General features: G+C 41.2%; 2 protein-coding genes across 2 annotated transcripts in view; one reads left to right on the top strand and one right to left on the bottom strand.

The window, feature by feature from the left end:
• The window catches only part of EXD1 (exonuclease 3'-5' domain containing 1), a 53,032-nt gene that overhangs the window by 12,747 nt on the left and 21,057 nt on the right, over window positions 1-19,228 (top strand). The window contains exons 6-8 of the mRNA XM_004380645.1: window positions 3,041-3,127; window positions 6,358-6,462; window positions 6,545-6,625. Of these exons, the coding sequence (XP_004380702.1) occupies window positions 3,041-3,127; window positions 6,358-6,462; window positions 6,545-6,625 (273 nt within the window). The remainder of the gene's footprint in view (window positions 1-3,040; window positions 3,128-6,357; window positions 6,463-6,544; window positions 6,626-19,228) is intronic.
• LOC111821305 (ferritin light chain-like) lies at window positions 5,340-5,778 on the bottom strand. The gene is made up of 2 exons (XM_023735136.1): window positions 5,559-5,778; window positions 5,340-5,527 (listed from the first exon to the last, which is right to left on the bottom strand). The coding sequence occupies exons 1-2, from the start codon at window positions 5,776-5,778 to the stop codon at window positions 5,340-5,342; spliced, it is 408 nt and encodes a 135-aa protein (XP_023590904.1).

Raw genomic sequence — 19,228 nt, 5'->3', positions numbered from 1 at the left:
CTTCTGTCTTTTATATCTCAAGAGATTGCCTCAGGACACAATCCAGTCTTGTAGATCCAGTCCTGCCTTACTAACGCAACTGCCACCCATCCTCCCTCATTAGGTTTACAACATACAGGAAAATCACACAGTACCGGGAATCATGGCCTAGCCAAATTGATACACACAGTTTTTGGGGGACATAATTCAAACCATGACAGGTAGCTTTAACAAAGAGAAGTTTATTCTCTCACAGATTAGTAAGCTAGAAGTCCAAATTCAGGGTGCCAGCTCCAGGGGAAGGCTTTCTCTCTCTGTTGGCTCTGGGGGAAGGTCCTTGTCATCAGTCTTCCCCTGGACTAGGAGCTTCTCAGCGCAGGGACCGCAGGTCCAAAGGACGGCTATTCTCCTGGCTCTTGTTTCTTGGTAGTATGAGGTCCCCCCATCTCTCTGCTCACTTCTCTCTTTTATATCTCAAAAGAGATTGGCTTAAGACACAGCCTAATCTTGTAGATTGAATCGTATCTCATTAACATCACAGAGGTAGGATTTACAACACATAGGAAAATTACATCAGATAACAAAATGGTGGACAATCACACAATACTAGGAATCATGGATTGGCTAAGTTAACATATTTCGAGGGACACCATTCAATCCGTAACAAAAGGTCATAAGTAATTCGCTGCACCACAGGTCCTTAGTGTTCAGTGGGCCAGAACTATTCTTGAGATGGTCTCTAAATTCAAGTGGGATATGCTCAAGGTTGTACTCTGGCTCTTGTGGACTTGTTTTAATTTTCCTCAGCTTCAACTTGAACTTGCATATGAGCAATTGATGATCTGTTCCACAATCAGCCCCTGGCCTTGTTCTGACTGATAATATTAAGCTTCTCCATCATCTCTTTCCACGGATGTAGGTGGTTTGATTCCTGTATATTTCATCTGGCAAGGTCCATGTGTATAGTCACCGTTTATGTTTTTGAAAAAGGTATTTGAAATGAATTATTTGTTGGTCTTGCAAAATTTTATCATGCCATCTCTGCTGTCATTTCTATCACCAAGGCCATATTTTCCAACTACCAATCCTCCTTCTTTGTTTCCAAATTTTTCATTCCAATCACCAGTAATTATCAATGCATCTTGTTTGCTTGTTTGATCAATTTCAGACTGCAGAAGTTGGTAAAAAGTCTTCAATTTCTTCATCTTTGGCATTAGTGGTTGGTGCATAAATTTGAATAATAGTCACATTAACTGGTCTTCCTTTTAGGCATGTGGATATTATCCTATCACTGATAGTGTTGTACTTCAGGATAGATCTTGAAATGCTCTTTTTGACAATGAATGTGATGCCATTCTTCTTCAATCTGTCATTCCTGGCATAGTAGACCATATGATTGTCTAATTCAAAATGGCCAATGCCAGTCCATTTCACCTCAGTAATACCTAGGATGTTGATCTTTATGCATTCCATTTCATTTTTTGTGACTTCCAATTTTCTTAGATTCATACTTTGTACATTCCATATTCCAATTATTAATGGATGTTCACAGCTATTTCTTCCTAGTCTGTCTCAGTCTAGAAGCTCCACTGAAACCTGTTCACCATGGGTCACCCTGATGGTATTTGAAATACCATTGGTATAGCTTCCAGAATCACAACATGCAAGCTACCACGGTACAACAGACAAGTGGTGGATATCTATCCTACTCGTTGCCATTGAGTCAATTCCAACTCATAGCGACCCTATTGAAAGAGTAGAACTACCCCATAGGGTTTCCAAGGAGCAGCTGGTAGATTCAAACTGCCAGCCTTTTGTCTAGCAGCCAAGCTCTTAACCACTGCACCACTAGGGCTCCCCACCACTGAGGCTCCTATCTATCCTAGTGGGTATGAAATGGTATCTCACTATGGTTTTGATTTGCATTTCCCTGCTGGGTAATGATGTTGAGCATCTTTTTATGTGCTTTTTGATCATTTGTGTATCTTCTTTGGAGAAATGTTTATTCAAGTCCTTTGCAACATTTTAAATTGGTTTATTTGTCTTTTTATTATTCAGTTGTAATAGTTCTTTATGTATCAACAGATTCCTTAAAAGTCCCATGACAATAACAAAAAAAATGGGTTAAGCACTTCTGCTCTAGAAATTTGAAGAGGTAGTTGGAAATTCTTATGAAATAGGAAATACAGCCTTTATTCTCAGTTCTGCAGCCTTTTTGTTGTTGATTGAGGATGGAACTGAAATTCAGTTCCCTTTTCTCATCATTGATGAGAAATACCCAGAACATAGAATACTTTATCCTCTGTAATGGAAGATATTGTGCTAGTGTAAGTTACATGCCCTCTTATTCTTGAGTAATTTATCTACCTGTGAAATGGGGAGAGTCTTGCATCATGTAGATATTTTCATGGATTATGAATTAAGTATTATAGAATTGTATGTTTTAAAATAGGGTAAGACTATAAATAGTCCAGAAGTCCTAGTGGTGCAGTGGTAAAGAGCTCAGCTGCTAACCAAAAGGTCAGCCATTTGAATCCACCAGCCACTCCTTAGAAACCCTATGGGGGCAGTTCTACTCTGTCCTATAGGGTCGTTAAGAGTCGGAATCGACTTGATGGCAATGGGCTTTGGTTTTGGTTTACAGATAATCAAAGGACAAGAGTCTGTTCCTGGGATACCACTATTTAAGTTTAAAGTAATTAAATGAATCCAAGGCCTTACGGGACCTGTTGAGCACTTGTTTCTGCTATTCTAAATAGTAGTTACTGTGAAACTCAGCCACTACTTCTGCCCCATTCAGGTACGGTGAGGTGCCGTGTGTTGGGGAGCTGTTCTTTGCATGAGGAATTGGTCATAGAGACTAGAATTCTTTCTCGGTAGTGTCAGTGGTAACAAAATGCATCTGAGTTTTCAGCTCTCATTAGCAATTGGGTTATGAATGATTTATTTTCCAGTTGTGGAATACCTTTGCTAAACTTAAAAGGGCATCAGAAATATTCAGTGGTGATTTGTGTGTATAGTGAAGCCTTGGGGATTTTCCCTTTTTTCCTTTTCTCACCAGATGCTCCATATCAAGAAGCAGAGTGTTCTGAGTGTGGCCGCAGAAGGAGCTAACGTGTGTCGTCATGGGAAACTATGTTGGCTTCAGGTAAAAGGTTTTTTTCCAACTTTTTGTTTTAAAATAATTATAAATTCACTGGTAGATTTATTTTTTAAATTACATTATGGTAAAATATATATATACCAAAAATTTTGCCATTTTAACCATTTTTAAATGTACGATCCAGTGACATTAATTACATTCTGTATGTTGTACAGCCAGCACCACTATTCATTTTCAAAAGTTTTTTTATCACCCCAAGTGGTCACTCAGTACCCCTTAAGTAATAACTCCGATTCCTCCCTTCCTACAGCCCCTGGTAACCACTAATAAACTTTCGTCTCTATGCATTTGCCTATTCTAGATATTTGATATAAGTGGATCAAACAATGTTTTTCCTTTTGTGTCCCTGCTTTCAAGTCGATGAGTGAGTGAGTGAATAAACAAATGAATTTTTTAAAAATTAAGACAAACACAGTTTCTTCCCTAAAATGGAATTCTGGCATCAGCTGTTAAAGAAACCATTTCTGACCTGGTACACATAGGATGCACTTAAAGGAAATGGGCTTTTCTTTAACTTTAAATTATTTAACTATTTAATCTCTATCTGAGGTCAAATATTTTCGTATACAGTAATATTTTCTAGATGAAGGCAGTAAATATTTTTTAAGAGTTATGAAGTTTTTTATTTCCTTCGGCCCATTTCTCAGGGCCATTTTTAGAAATCTAAATAATTGAAAATGTAGAAAAAAGTATGCGAGAAGCTGCTCGTCATGGCAGTGTATAAAGGTGAAAATCAGAAAGCAGAAACCACTTAGTTAACAATAGAAGATGTTACAGTGCATTCGATAAATCTTACAGCGCTGCCAAATATTGATGATTAGAGCAATGTAGAAAAACGAAAGTCTGTGAGTAGAAAAATCAGGATATAGAATTGAATGGGCATTATTAGAGCCATATAAACTTTTTGCATATGAAAAAACGGAAAGGAGAGTTGTATGACATGTCTTTGTCCACTGAGGAAATGTGTAACAGCTATCCATGGGCTGTGCTCTGTTCTAGTTGTTGCATATACAGTGGTGAATCTGATAGAATCTCTTGCCACAGGAGTTTACAGTCCAGCAGAGAATTATTTTCCAAACTTTTATGATGTGTCTATTCAATTTTTATAATTAAAGAGGTAAGGAAAAAGAGCAAGTTCTAGCAAAAAAACATGAAAGTTCTGAGAATGGGTGTTAGTTAGGCCTGGCAATTGTAGCTGTAATAACAGTTCAGCTCCTGAAACAGCAAAGATGGCATCAGCCTCTGTAGAATTTTATACTTGTGTACAGTTGATCAATAAAACTATGTAGAATGTTTGACATCCTACTATTTGTGCCAGTGTATTTGATGCCTATGTTGAACTGTTAGAGGTCAAGGATCTTGTGTTATGAGTAATTCTACATAATAACAAATAGAATCATGCATATTATAGAACCCAGAAAAATAGTCTTTTGTGTTAGTAGCAATGAGATGCTGTCCATTTTCTTTAAACCTGTGATCCCTAGAATATTAAGAATGCTGTAAAACAAAAACAAACAAAAAAAACCCCAAACCTGTTGCCGTCAAGTCAATTCTAACTCATTGCAACCCGATAGGACACAGTAGAACTGCCCCATAAGGTTTCCATGGAGGGGCAGGTGGATTTGAACTGCTGACCTTTTGGTTAGCAGCCTGAGCTCTTAACCACCATACCAAGAATACAACAACAAAACCCAAAGCCGTTGCCATCGATTCGATTCAGCCTCATAGAGACCCTATGCTGGAGATGAGATTAATTAAATGTTAAAGTTGGGATTGTAAAAAGCAAAAAGGAAAATCACCAGTTTGTCTACTTCTTTTCATTTGAAATCACAGTGATTGTGTCTTTGTAGCTTAAGATGAATTTAAACCTGTTTTTGTTAAGAATGTTTGTGTGCTTATTTTTTTACTTTAAAAGTCAGGATGTTAACTATTTTGTTGCATGTCCTTTTTTTTTGCTTCCAAAAGAAGGTTTATTGTTTCCACAAGGTCCAGAGCTTGGGCGAGGTCTCCAGGGTGGTTAAAAAGCTGCTGCTTGGCTGAAGGGAGATGCTCAGGCAGAAGCCTGATATCAGGGGAATGCAGAGGGGCCCCTCAAAGGCTGCTGGGCTCCAGAAGCTCGTAGTCGTCCTTGAGGGTGAGCCTCTCAAAGAGATACTCATCCAGCCCAGCCTGCAGGCCGCAAGCCTGCTGAGGTTGCTCAGGTGGGCGCCATCTTCTTGATGAGTTTCACCTCTTCATCTAGGAAATGGCTCCTCTGATAGTTACAAAGATGGATGTCTGTGCGGCTAAAACCCACAGTATGCAGAAGGTCCTGGTTCAGGTTCTTCCCCAGGGCCACGGTAGCTTCCATGGCTTCCAGGGTCCTACCCCACTTATCTTGGGCAGCTTCTGTGCGTCCTGGAAGAGGGCATGGCACAGCGCTGATTTTGTTTATTCAAGAGATGCTGGGCACCCTTGTGCTTCTCCTTTGCCAACTCACAGAAGAAGTGGCACATGCCTTCTAGGACCACATAGTTGCAACTGAAATAGAAGCCCAGAGAGAGGTAGGCGTAGGAAGCCCGCAAATACAGGTTGACCACACGGTTGACCGCAGCTTCCACTTCAGAAGAATAATTCTGATGGATCTTGGAGCTCATGGTTGGTTGACAATTAGGAGCTAACCACAAAAAATTATATTAGCTGGTCCTGGAAACAGAGGTGGCTGACAAGATGGTCCTGAAGGTTGTGCATGTAGAGGTGGTTGGATGGTGGTCAGAGGCTAGAGTTGGGTAGTCCCTGGGTCTGTTCCATCCAAACACTGTTGAAGCAAGAGACAGATCTGTGGGACTGCCAGGCGTGCTTGCCACATGTCTTTTATTCTTTTTTTATTTTTCTTCTATTTTATTTTTTTATTGTACTTTAGATGAACGTTTACAGAACAGACTAGGTTCTCATTAAACAATTAGTACGCATATTGTTTTCTGACATTGGTTTCCAACTGCACGACCTGTCAACACTCTCCCCTTCTTGACCTTGGGTTCCCTATTACCAGCCTTCCTGACCCCTGCTGCCTTCTAGCTCTTGCCCCTGGGCTAATGTGCCCCTTTAGTCTCATTTTGTTTTATGGGCCTGTCTAATCTTTGGCTGAAGAGTGTGTCTTTTATTCTTGATTCTCAGATCCCTTTCCCCAGTTCTTAATTATCTTATAGTATATGTGTCTGCATGGTCTGTTGTAGGTGGCCACAAATAGCCGTGTTTACTTATTTGACATTTTCCTTCTGGGAAGTCGTGCTTTTAACAATGGACTTCAGATGGTATTAGAAGACAAGAGAATTTTGAAGGTGAGTGTGTAAACTGATTTCTCTGCTAGTGAGATTAGCAGCCAGATCCTAATTATTCTGTCTCCATCTTTGAATTCCTTAGGTTATCCATGACTGTCGTTGGCTTTCTGACTGTCTCTCTCACCAGTATGGAATTTTGCTGAATAATGTCTTTGACACACAGGTACGTGCAGGAAAGCACTCAATTCATATCAGTGTGCATAGCTCCCAGAAAAATGGGCCTCCTCTGATGAATGGTTGAAAGTCTATTTTTGTGCCCTTTCTCCTGCCCGCTTCTCATATGTTGGTACAGCTTACATGTGAGAACATTTGGTGAACTGTAAAAGCACTGCAGAAAAGTTACTGCAAATTATTTATGATTATCTTTTCCTCATTTTGTTCCAGAGCTTGTCAAAGTATAATCCAGGTCTATTCTCTATAGCTTTCAGAAACTAGAGCAATTTGGAGGTCATTCACAAGTCTGACATGGGAGACTTAGTGTAAGATGAACAATCACGACTCCTTTACCTTTAACCACATATGTGTCAGTTAAGGCTAGTTGGTATCTAGCTCAGGGCTGCAGGTTGTTTTGAATATGCCAGAGAACCCTGTTCTGGTCCAAAATAGCCTGAAGACATGTGATTTTTGTATCAGTTGTCTCTCATTTAAAGGACCCTAGAGAAATGAGAAATCCATAGTCTATCTTATAACTCTTAGAGCTGATCTGAATTTCTGGTTTGGCTGTAAAAGCAGTAAAACCACTAGTTTCCATTAAATTCTTTTAGTTTTCTAGGTTTAAGCCCGTGAAAGGGAATCCTGAATACATAAGCCCAAGGCTTTTGAGTGTGATTAAACTAATAAATCGGCCAATTATTTTTGAGCGGCAATTCCCAAAAGTTCAATTTTATGTTACTATATGTCATAGGGAAACCCTGGTGGTGCAGTGGTTAAGAGTTTGGCTGCTAACCAAAAGTCAGCAGTTCAAATCCACCAGGTGCTCCTTGGAAGCCCTATGGGGCAGTTCTACCCTGTCCTATAGGGTCACTATGAGTCAGAATCAACTCGATGGCAATGGGTTTTTTTTTTTTTTTTAATATGTTATGGATTGAATTGTGTCCCCCCAAAATATGTGTCAACTTGGCTAGGCCAGGATTCCCAGTATTGTGTAATTGTCCTCCATTTTGTGGTATTGTATAATTATCCTCCATTTTATGTGTTGTAAATCCCAAACCTCTGAATGTTAATGAGGCAGGTTTAGTGTCACACCCTTAGTAAAGGGTGTGACTCAAGTCACACCATTACTCCAGTCACATCCTTGCTTGAGTCACACCCTTTATCCCACAAAAGATAAAATGAGAGAGAAGCAAGCAGAGAAGAGAGGGACCTGATTGCTACCAAGAAAGAAGAGCCGATAGTGAAGTGTGTCGTTTGGACCCAGGGTCCCTGCGCTGAGAACCTCCTAGAACCAGGAAAAGATTGATGCCAAGACACACAGACAAATTTCCAAGGAACGCTGGGCCCACAGATGTTGAAAGGAGACAAGGACCTACCCCTAGAGCTGACAAAGAAAGAAAGCCTTCCCCTAGAGCTAGCACCCTGAATTTGGACTTCTAGCATCCTAAATTGTGAGAGAATAAATTTCTATTTGTTAAAGCCATCCACTTGTGGTATTTCTGTTGTAACAGTAGTAGATTATTAAGACATTGTGTATGGGTAAAATTTGCTCTTTATGTATCTGCCCGTAATGAAATTTTTGCCATTTCTTTTGTTTACATGTTCATTTGGAGCCTTCTTTCAGAATCTTCCATTATATAGAGATTGCTTCTATGCTTTCCCAAAATTCAAGAGAATTGCTCATCACTTCCTTGAGGACACTAGGCTTCTTGATTAGATCCTATGTGTATTGTCTAATGAAAACTTTGGCATACATTTCTACATTTTTCTTTTTGGATATCCACGGGGCAAGAAGCAGGAAGTCAGAATTTTATCAATTTGTTTTCCTTTAACACAATTTATTAGCTTCCTATTGCTGCTTTACTAAATTGTCACAAATTTAGTGGCTTAAAACAACACATATTTATTCTCTTACAGTTCTGGAGTTTGGAAGTCTGAACTCAGTTTCATTGGGCTAAAGTCTGCGTGGCAGTGCTGGTTTCTTCTAGAGACTTTGAAGAGAGAATCCATTTCTTGCTTTTTTTTGGTTCTAGTGGCTACCTGTATTCCTTAGTCTGTGGCCCTTTTCTCCATCTTCGAAGCTCATCACTCCGATCTCTGCTTTCATTATCATATTACCTTCTCCTCTGACTGTAGTAAATCTCCCTCTACCTTCTTCTTATAAACACAGTTGTAATTACATTTAGGGCCCACCCAGCTGATCGAGGATAGCCCCCCATCTCAACATCCTTAACTTAATCATATTTGCAAGTCACTTTGGCCATATAAGGTAACATTCACAGGATTTAGGGATTAGGATATGGATATCTTTAGGAAACATTATTCAACCTACCACACATAGTTAAATAATTATCACAATTCTTAATTCTATTAGCTTTTCTTACTTTGATGGTTAAGGTTATATATCAACTTGGCTAGCCCATGATTCTCAGTGGTTTGGCAGATATTATGTAATCATCCTCCATTGATTGATTGATCTGATGTGAGCACCGATCAGTTGAAAGGGGGTTTTCCTTGGGGTTGTAGCCTACATACAATAGGTCGTATTTTTGTACAAACAACGTGTACCTTCTACGTTTGTTTGCCAATCACGCCCTCCACCCACAGGGTATTTTCATAAGCATGCTATGTTAATTTTTTCAGAGTAACATATAAAAACAATCTGGCATAGCAGCACTTATGAAAATACCTCCTGGCAGGAGGGCATGGTTGACAAACAAATGTAGAAGATGTGTGTTAATTTGCATAAAATATGATATATGGATGTTGTGGCAAAGATCACCCACTCTCGATCCTGCATCCAACTCTTGGGATGCTCATCCAGCTCTTGGGATGTGAGCCAGCAGCCTGCTGTCTTACCTGCAGATTTTGGGTTTGTCAGCCCCTGCAACCATGTGAGTCAGGAGAAACCATCAGCCTGAAGCCTAACCCACAGATTTGGGACTTGCCATCCTCTGTAACTGCATGAGCCATTTCCTTGAAATAAATCTCTCTGTATATGTATATGGAGCCCTGGTGGTGCAGTGGTTAAGAGTTTGCTGCTAACCAAAAGGCAAGCAGTTTGAATTAGCAGTCGCTCCTTGGAAACCCTATGGGGCAGTTCTGCTCTGTCCTATAGGGTCACTATAAGTATATGTATATATACACTTCAGTGGTTTTGGTCCTCTAGAGAACTCAGTCTAAGCCATTTGGTACCGAGAGTGGTTCTAGAGGAACAAAATCGTGAGGATGATTTTTCTGTGTTGGTTCTCAAGTCTGGCTAATCTTAAAGGCGCTTATGACTCTACCTCCAGTAGTAAAGAGGGCACTGCTCATGCATGGCATAAGGTGACAATATAAATACACAAAATATCACCCTCAATGGATCATATATTTTTGAGAGGCAAGGCTCTGGATAATTGCATATTTGATACTTTTCTACAATCTTGTCAGATGAGAAGTATAAGGAAGCTGGTCGGTTGGTCCTACTTTCACTAGAAAAAGTCGTAAAAGAAAAGGATGAGCTCAAAGCTTTACAGTCACAGCTTAAGTGCCGCATAAAAGACTTGAAAGTTGCCACTTGTGCCCTGAAAGAAAGCCTTATTTCTTGTAGTAACAGAATGGATATTGCCAAAAACCAAACCCAAAGTCTTATTGTAAGTGACTGAACTACAATGCCAATTGAATTCCCAACTTTGAGTCATGTTTGAAGTTAAAGTAAGGGTATTGATTGGGAAGAAATGGGATCCTGAAACTTGTGATGGGGACATATGGGCAGATAATCAGGAAGCTGGGGACATTGAGCCCCTAAATTCTGTTGAATCACTCCTGCCAACAGAACCAGCCCTCTTCCTCCCATCTGAAGAGATTACTTCATCTTTGTCTGCTAAGCCACCCTCCCCAGTAAAACCACTATCCCTTCCACCCTCATCTGATGAGATTAACCTAGCTGTGCTTGAAGAGCCTTTATTTAAGATATCGCCTGGGGCAGCGGCTGGGGTGTTGCCTGGGCATTGCCTGAGGTACAAGCCTTACAAGACATTGCTGAATGTCCCCAGGACCCACCCCTACCACTTGTTTTTGCTTCTAGACCTGTAACTAGACTTAAGTCCCAGTGACCCACAAGACACACTTTTTACCATAATGGTGAGGAACAATTTGTGAAGGGGGCCCCAGCATCCTTGAAGACTGCAGTGACTGCTGTTTTATGTAAGTCAGATTTGACGGTGGGAACTGCCCTGACCGAATTAAGACACCTAACTATGATGGACCTGATTGGACCTCATGCTGGTAGGGGCCAAGTGGCAGCACTTAATCAACAAAGACAAGGTGGGCATGGTTACTGTAATGGATAGCAGAGTCAAACCCGTAACAGAATAGTCTGACTTATATGGACTTGTGGCGTTGGCTGCATAGTAATGGTGTCCCTAGGAGCGAAATAGATAGGAAATCTACTAAATATTTACTTGATCTGTACTGTGGTGCAATGAATTACTTAATATGGCCCTTCTAGGCATAGTCTTTGTGACTCATACACAATGATTGAGTGGGACTAAGCAAATAAGGTATATAGAACCCTAAGGAAGGGATTGGTCAGTTTTACCATCTGGCTAGGCTTAAAATGAGCCATCCCAGAGGTGGGAAGGGAGGATCTCACCACCACCAAAGAAGAAGAGCCAGGAGTGGAGCGTGTCATTTGCACCTGGGATCCCTGCTCTGAGAAGCTTCTGGAACCAGAAGACTGAGAGAGAGAACTGTAGCACTGAAGACGGCAAGAAGCAGTGGGAGAGAGATGGCGGCAGCAGAACCAGGAGACTGGCAGGGGACGGCCTGGCCCATGGAGTGAGAAAGCTGAGTGCTTTCGGGCAAGAGGCTTGCTGGCAGAGTAAGGTGCCTCCGGGCACTTGGTGAGCTAGGTTTGCCAACCCATGGAGCTAGAGCTCAGCACCTTCAGGCTGAGGCTTACTGCAGAGTGGGGTGCCTCAGGGCACTTACGGTAAAGCTAAAAGAGCTTTGTAACATGCCCAAGCAGGGCAGAGGCCAAGGGATCAGAGAGAGGGCTGCGTGAGAAGAGGCATGACTGAGAAGAGGCTGTCCTGATCAAAGAACTGTTCCTGAACCTGAATTATAACCTGGTATTTCCCTAATAAACCCCATAACTGTGAGTATGGCCTGTGAGTTCTGTGTGGCCATTGCAACAGATTTTCAAACTCTACAGAGAAGTAGTAAGTGCTGTGGAAGGGATGATTTGTGTCAGAATTGGTTAAGATGGCAGAGAAAGGAGGCACATCTGACCTCCACCTAATAGCAATCAGCCTTGGAATGTTGATTTTGATTCTCGTTTCCTCTCATGAAGTTAGAGGAGGTCACACACCACTGGCATGCCATTTTTTCATGTACAAGTGGAAGAATTCTAGGTCAAGTGAATGACACTCTAATTTGAATCACCAGAATCGAGAGTCACAATCCCTCAATCAATACCTAAACTTGAGCCAGTTTATAGACCCGCAACCACTTGAATAAAGGGCAAGCTGGGTCCCCTTGAGGAAGGATCCCACTATATTGCCAAAAATGTATACTGTCAATCTTTCTTCTGGCCTTCCCCAAAGGAACCTGTGGCCTTTTATGAGTGACTGTTCATTGGGGAAAAAGGATTTCAGGGCTCTGAACTAACACTAATTCCAGAAGACCCAAAATGTCACTGTGGCCTACCAGTCAGACTAGGGGTACACGGAGGTCAGGTTATTAGTGGAGTCTTAGCTCAAGTCCATTTCACAGTGTGTCCAGTGGGTCCATGAACCCACCCTTTAGTGATTTACTCAGTTCCAGAACGCATAATTGGAATAAATATACTCAGCAATTGGAAGAACCCCTAAATTGGATCTCTCATATGTGGAGTAAGGGCTATTAGGGTAGGAAAAGCCAAGTGGAAGTCATTAGAACTGCCCCTGCCTAGGAAAATAGTAAACCAAAAGCAATAATGCATTCCTGGAGGGATTGCAGAGATTACTGCCACCATCAAGGACTTGAAGGATGCAGGGGTGGTGATTCCCAGCACATCCCCATTTGTCATGGATTGAATTGTGTCCCCCCAAAAATGTGTGAATCAATTTGCCTAGGCCATGATTCCCAGTGTTGTGTGGTTGTCCTCCATTTTGTGACTGTAATTTTACATCAAAAAGGATTAGGGTATGTTTGTAACACCACCTTAACCCAGGTCACATCCCTGCTCCAATGTAAAGGGAGTTTTCCTGGGGTGTGGCCTGCACCACCTTTTATCTCTTGTAAGGGATAAAAGGAAAGGGAAGCAAGCAGAGAACTGAGGACCTCACACCACCAAGAAAGCAGTGCCAGGAGCAGAGTGAATCCTTCGGACACGGGGTCCCTGTGTGGAGAAGCTCCTAGTCCGGGGCAACATTGATGAGAAGGCCGACAGAGAGAGAAAGCGTTTCCCTGGAGCTGAGGCCCTGAATTTGGATTTTTAGTCTACTTTACTCTGAAGAAATAAATTTCTCTTTGTTAAAGCCATCCACTCATGGTATTTCTGTTGTAGCAGCACTAGATGACTAAGAATTCCATTCAACTCACCTATTTGGCCTGTGCAAAAACAGATGGATCTTGGAGAATGACAGTGGATTATTGAAAACTTAACCAGGTGGTGAATCTAATTGCAGCTGATATTCCAGATGTGGTTTCATTGCTTGAGCAAATTAACACATCTCCTGATAGCTGGTATGCAGCTATTGATCTGGCTAATGCCTTTTTCTCTGTACCTGTTTTGAAGGACCACCAGAAGCAGTTTGCCTTCACCTGGCAAGGCCAGCAATACACCTTCACTCTCCTACCTCAGCGGTATATCAGCTCTCCAGCTCTGTGTCATAATTTAGTTTGCACGGACTTTGATCGCCTTTCCTTTCCACGAGATGTCACACTCATCCATTACATTAATGATATTATGCTGATGGACCTAGTAAGGAAGAAGTGTCAGTTACTCTAGACTTATTGGTAAGATTTGCATGCTAAACTCAAAACCAAACCTGTTGCTGTTGAGTTGATTCCAACTCCTAGCAACCCTATTTGCATGCTAGAGTGTGGGAAATTAACCCAACAAAAATTCAGGTGCGTTCTACTTCAGCGAAATTTCTAGGGGTCCAGTGGTGTGGGTATGTCGAGATATTCCTTCTAAAGTGAGGGATAAGTTGTCACATCTGGCCCCTCTTACAGCCAAAGAGGAGGCACAATGCCTGGTGGATTTTGGATTTTGGAGGAAACATATCTGTTATTTGGGTGTGCTACTCAAGCCTACTTATCAAATAACTTGAAAAGGGGGACCCAGAACAAGAGAAGGCTCTGCTACAGTTTCAAGCTGCCAGGCAAGCTGCTCTGCCACTTGGGTCATATGATCCAGTTGATCCAGTGTTTCTTAAAGTGTCAGTGGCAGACAGAGATGATGTTTGGAGTCTTTTGCAGGCCGCTATTGCTGAATCACAGTGCAGACCCTTAGGATTTTGGAACAAAGCTCTGCCATCCTCTGCAGATAATTACTCTTCTTTTGAGAGACAGGTTTGGCTTGCATCTTAGTCGTCTAGTGCTGCCGCAACAGAAATACCACAGGTGGATGGCTTTAACAAAGACAAATTTATTCTCTCACAGTCTAGTAGGCTACAAGTCCAAATTCAGGGCATCAGCTCCAGGGGAACGCTTTCTCCGTTGGCTCTGGAGGAAGGCCTTTGTGATGCATCAGTCTTCCCTTGGACTGGGAGCATCTCTGTGCAGGAACCTCAGGTCCAAAGGTTGCGCTCTGCTCACGGCACTGCTTTCTTGGTGGTATAAGGTTCCCATGTGTCTGCTCGCTTCTCTCTTTTATATCTCAGAAGAGATTGGATTAAGACACTATCTAATCTTGTAAACCTCATCAGTATAACCTCGTCATAGTGAAAGAGTTTAAAACACATAAGAAAATCACATATAACCTCATCATAGTGATAGAGTCTACAACACATAAGGAAATCACATCAGAATTACAAAATGGTACACAGTCATACAATACTGGGAATCATGACCCAGCCAAGTTGACAGATACTTTTGGGGGACACAGTTCAATCCATGACAGCTTGTTACTGGGCCTTAGTAGAGACTAAACGCTTAACCGTGGGCCACCAATTAACCATGTGCCCTGAGCTGTCCATCATGAACTGAGTTTTGTCTGACCCACAGAGCCATAAAGTTGGACATGCACAGCAGCACTCCATCATTAAATGGAAGTGGTATAAACGAGATCAGCCTCAAGCAGGACCTGAAGGCACAAGTAAGTTACTTGAGGAAGTGGCCCCAATGCCCATGGTCCCCACTCCTGTCACATTACCTTCCTTCTCCCAGTCTGCACCTATGGCCTCATGGGAAGTTCCTTATGATCAATTTACTGAGGAAAACTTGTGCCTGGTTTACAGATGGTTCAGTGCAATATGTAGGCACCACTCAGAAGTGGACAGGGGCAGCACTGCAGCCTCTTTCTGGGACCTCCCTGAAGGACAGTGGTGAAGGGAAATCCTCCCAGTGGGCAGAACTTCAAGCAGTATACCTGATTGTTCATTTTGCTTGGAAGGAGAGATGGCCAGATGTACAACGTACAGTTGTATACTGATTCATGTGCTGTGGCCAATGGGTTGCCTGAATCGTCAGGGATTTGGAAGGAACATGATTTTAAATTTGGTGACAAGGAGATATGAGGAAGAGGCATATGGATAGACCCCTTGAATGGGCCAAAGATGTGAAGATATTTATGTCTTATGTGAATGCTCACCGAAGAGTGACCTTGGCATAGTAAGATTTTAACAATCAAGTGGATAGGGTGATACATTGTATGGATACCTCTTTCCACATCCAGTCTTGTCATTACCCAATGGGCTTGTGAAAGAAGTGGCCATGGTGGCAGGGATGGAAGTTATGCATGGGCTCAGCAACATGAACTTCCACTCACCAAGGCCTGCTTGGCTACAGCCACTTCGAAGTGCCCAATCAGCCAACAGCAGAGACACTGAGTCCCTGATATGGCACCATTCCTAGGGGCAATCAGCCAGCAATCTGGTGGCAGGTTGATTACATTGGACCACTTTCATCATACATAGGGCAGTGTTTTGTTTTTACTGGGATAAACATTTACTTTGGATGCAGATTTGCCTTCCTGCATGCAATGCTTCTGCCAAAACTACCATCCATGGACTTACAGAATATTTTATCCACTGTCATGATATCCCACACAGCATTGCCTTGGATTAAGGAACTCACTTCATAACCAATGAAGTGTGGCAGTGGGCCCATGTTCATGAAATTCACTGGTCTTACTATGCTCCCCATCATCCTGAAGCAGCTGGATTGATGGAATGATGGAATGGCCTTCTAAAGACAATCATAGTGCCAGCTAGGTGGCAATACCTTTCATGGTTGGGGCAATAGTCTCCAGGAGGCTCTAAACTAGTGTCTATATGCTCTAAACTAGTGTCAGTGTATGGTACTGCTTCTCCCAGAGCCAGGATTCATGGGTTTAGGAATCAAGGGGTGGAAATGGGAGTGGAACCACTCACTATTACCCCTAGTGACCCACTTGCAAAATTTTTGCTACCTGTCCCTGCAACACTATGCTCTGCGGGTCTACACATCATAGGGCAAAGAATAAGTGGTGCCTCTCAGTCCTTACAGCCAACAGCATTGGGTGCTCATAGTCTGGCTGCAAAACCCACCCATCTGTGTGCTCTCGGGAACAGGGACATGCTTTCCTCCTAGACACTCAGGGGCAGCCATCAGCCCCCTGCCTTGCTCAGCGTGTGACCTCCTACTGCAGCCAGTTACCTGTGCCTACATCAATCACCCATGCCTGTCTAGGACTGTAGGTGAGAGCCTGCACCACACACTTGGTGACTGACTACCTGGACACTTGAGCTGAATCCATACAAGAAAAGCAAACAGACTCCTGGGCTCATATACCTAGTAACAGATCGAACCACTTGGTGACAGCTCGTTAGAGCTTCAAAGGTGCCAATAATCAAACTAGCTCACATGAGCAGCGTATTTGGACGTATCAAAACAAAACAAAACAAGGACACAGTAAGCAAACATAAATAAATATAACAACTTATTGATGGCTCAGACACAACAGTCAATATCAAGTCGCATAAAGAGGCAGACCATGATGGCTTCAGCAACCTCCCAAAACAAAGAATCAAGAAATTTTCTGCAGGAAGAGAATTTCTTGGAATTACCAGAGGTAAAATACAGAAAGAAAAAAAATATATATATATATACACAACACTTCAAGATATCAGGAAGGAGATCAGGCAAAACGCAGACTAAGCTAAGGAACACACAAACAAAGTAATACAGAAACTTAAGACGATTAGAGAAGAGCATAATGACAAATTTAACGGGCTGCAAGAGTCCATAGAGAGACAGCCATCGGAAATCCAGACGATTAACAATAAAATTTCAGAATTAGACAACTCAATAGAAAGTCATAGAAGCAGAATTGAGGCAATGGAAGTCAGAATTAGTGAGACTGAAGATAAAGCACTTGACACCAACTTATTTGAAGAAAACTCAGATAAAAGAATTTTTTTAAATGAAGAAACCGTAAGAATTATGTGGGACTCTATCAAGAGGAATAACCTATGAGTGATTGGAGTACCAGAACGGGGGGATAATAGAAAATGCAAAGAGAATTGTTGAAGATTTGTGGGCAGAAAACTTCCCTGATATCGTGAAAGATGAGATGATATCTCTCCAAGATGCTCATCAAACCCCACATAAGGTAGATCCCAAAAGAAAGTCACCAAGACATATAATAATCAAACTTGCCAAAACCACACATAAAGAGAGAATTTTAAGAGCATCTAGGGATAAACGAAAAGTCATCTACAAAGAAGAGTCAATAAGACTAAGCTCGGACTACTCAGTAGAAACTATGCAGGCAAGAAGGCAATGGGATAACATATATAAAGCCTTGAAGGAAAATAATTGCCAGCCAAGAATTGTATATCCAGCAAAACTGTCTCTCAAATAGGATGGCAAAATTAGGGCATTTCCAGATAAACAGAAGTTTAGGGAATTTGCAAAAACCAAACCAAAATTACAAGAAATACTAAAGGAAGTCCTCTGGTTAGAAAATCAGTAACATCAGATAACAACCCAAGACTAGAACACAAGACAGAGCAACCAGATATCAACGCAGATAGGGAAGTTACAAAAATAAATCAAAGCTGAAACACTGAAAATAGGAAAACAGAGATGTCAATATGTGAAAGACGAAAACATTAAAAAACAGGGACTAAAAAATGTAGGCATAGAGCTTTCATATGCAGAGGAAGTCAAGGCAATATAAAGAAATGAAAGAGTGGATTAAACTTAGAAAAATAGGGGTAAATATTAAGGTAACTACAAAGGAAACTAACAATCCTACACATCAAAATAAAAAAAACATACTCAGCAAATACAAAATCAACAACAATGAAAAAGATGAAAATATATATAAAGAAAAATGACTCAGCACAGAAAATTGGAACAAAGAAACTGTGAACAACACACAAAAGACATCAAAATGACAGCACTAAACTCATACCTATCAATAATTATGCTGAATGTAAATGGACTAAATGCACAAATAAAGAGACAGAGAGTGGCAGACTGGATTAAAAAAACGCAATCCATCTATATGCTGCTTACAAGAGACACACCTTAGACTTAAAGACACAAACAAACTAAAACTCAAAAGATGGAAAAAAATAATCAAGCAAACAACACTCAAAAAAGAGCAGGAGTGGCAATATTAATCTCTGACAAAATAGACTTTAAAGTAAAATCCACCACAAAGGGTAAGGAAGGACACTATATAATGATTAAAGGGTCAGTACACCAGGAGGACATAACCATAATAAATATTTATGCACCCAAGGAACAGGGCTCCAAAATACATAAAAAAATTTCTTAACAGCATTGAAAAAAGAGATAGACAGCTCCACAATAATAGTAGGAGTCTTCAACACACAAAGAAGCTCAATAAAGACACAGAAGATTTAAATGCCACAATCGACCAACTTGGCCTCATAGATGTATACTGAACACTCTACCCAACCGCAGCCAAATATGCTTTCTTTTACAACACACATTGAACAGTCTCCAGAATAGACCACATATTAGGCCATAAAACAAACCTTAACAGAATCCAAAGCATTTAAATATTACAAAACATCTTTTCTGACCATAAAGCTATAAAAGTAGAAATCAATAACAGAGAAAAAAAGGGGAAAAAAATTGAACACATGGAAACCGAACAACACCTTGCTCACAAACTACTGGCTTACTGAAGAAATTAAGGATGGAATAAAGAAATTCACAGAATCAAATGAGAATGAAAACACATCCTACCAGACCTTTGGGACACAGCAAAAGCAGTGCTCGGAGATCAGTTTATAGCAATAAATGCACACATTCAAACAGAAGAAAGGGCCAAAGTCAAAACATTAACCCTACAACTCAAACAAGTAGAAAGAGAGCAGCAAAACAAGCCCGCAGGTGCCAGAAGGAAGGAAATAATAAGACTTAGAGCAGAATTAAATGAAATAGAGAATAGAAAAACAAATGA

Source organism: Trichechus manatus, unplaced genomic scaffold, assembly GCF_000243295.1.
Source record: "Trichechus manatus latirostris isolate Lorelei unplaced genomic scaffold, TriManLat1.0 scaffold00076, whole genome shotgun sequence".
In the NCBI taxonomy this organism is placed as follows: domain Eukaryota; kingdom Metazoa; phylum Chordata; class Mammalia; order Sirenia; family Trichechidae; genus Trichechus; species Trichechus manatus.
Note: the sequence above shows the minus strand (reverse complement) of the source record. Positions and strands in the feature narration are given on the sequence as shown.

Bases quoted from the DNA above. Each gene is read 5' to 3' on its own strand.
- LOC111821305 (XM_023735136.1), bottom strand. From the start codon at position 5,778: ATGAGCTCCAAGATCCATCAGAATTATTCTTCTGAAGTGGAAGCTGCG. The intron at 5,528-5,558 runs GTGCCATGCCCT...GACGCACAGAAG, and splicing joins GAATAAACAAAATCAGCGCT to CTGCCCAAGATAAGTGGGGT.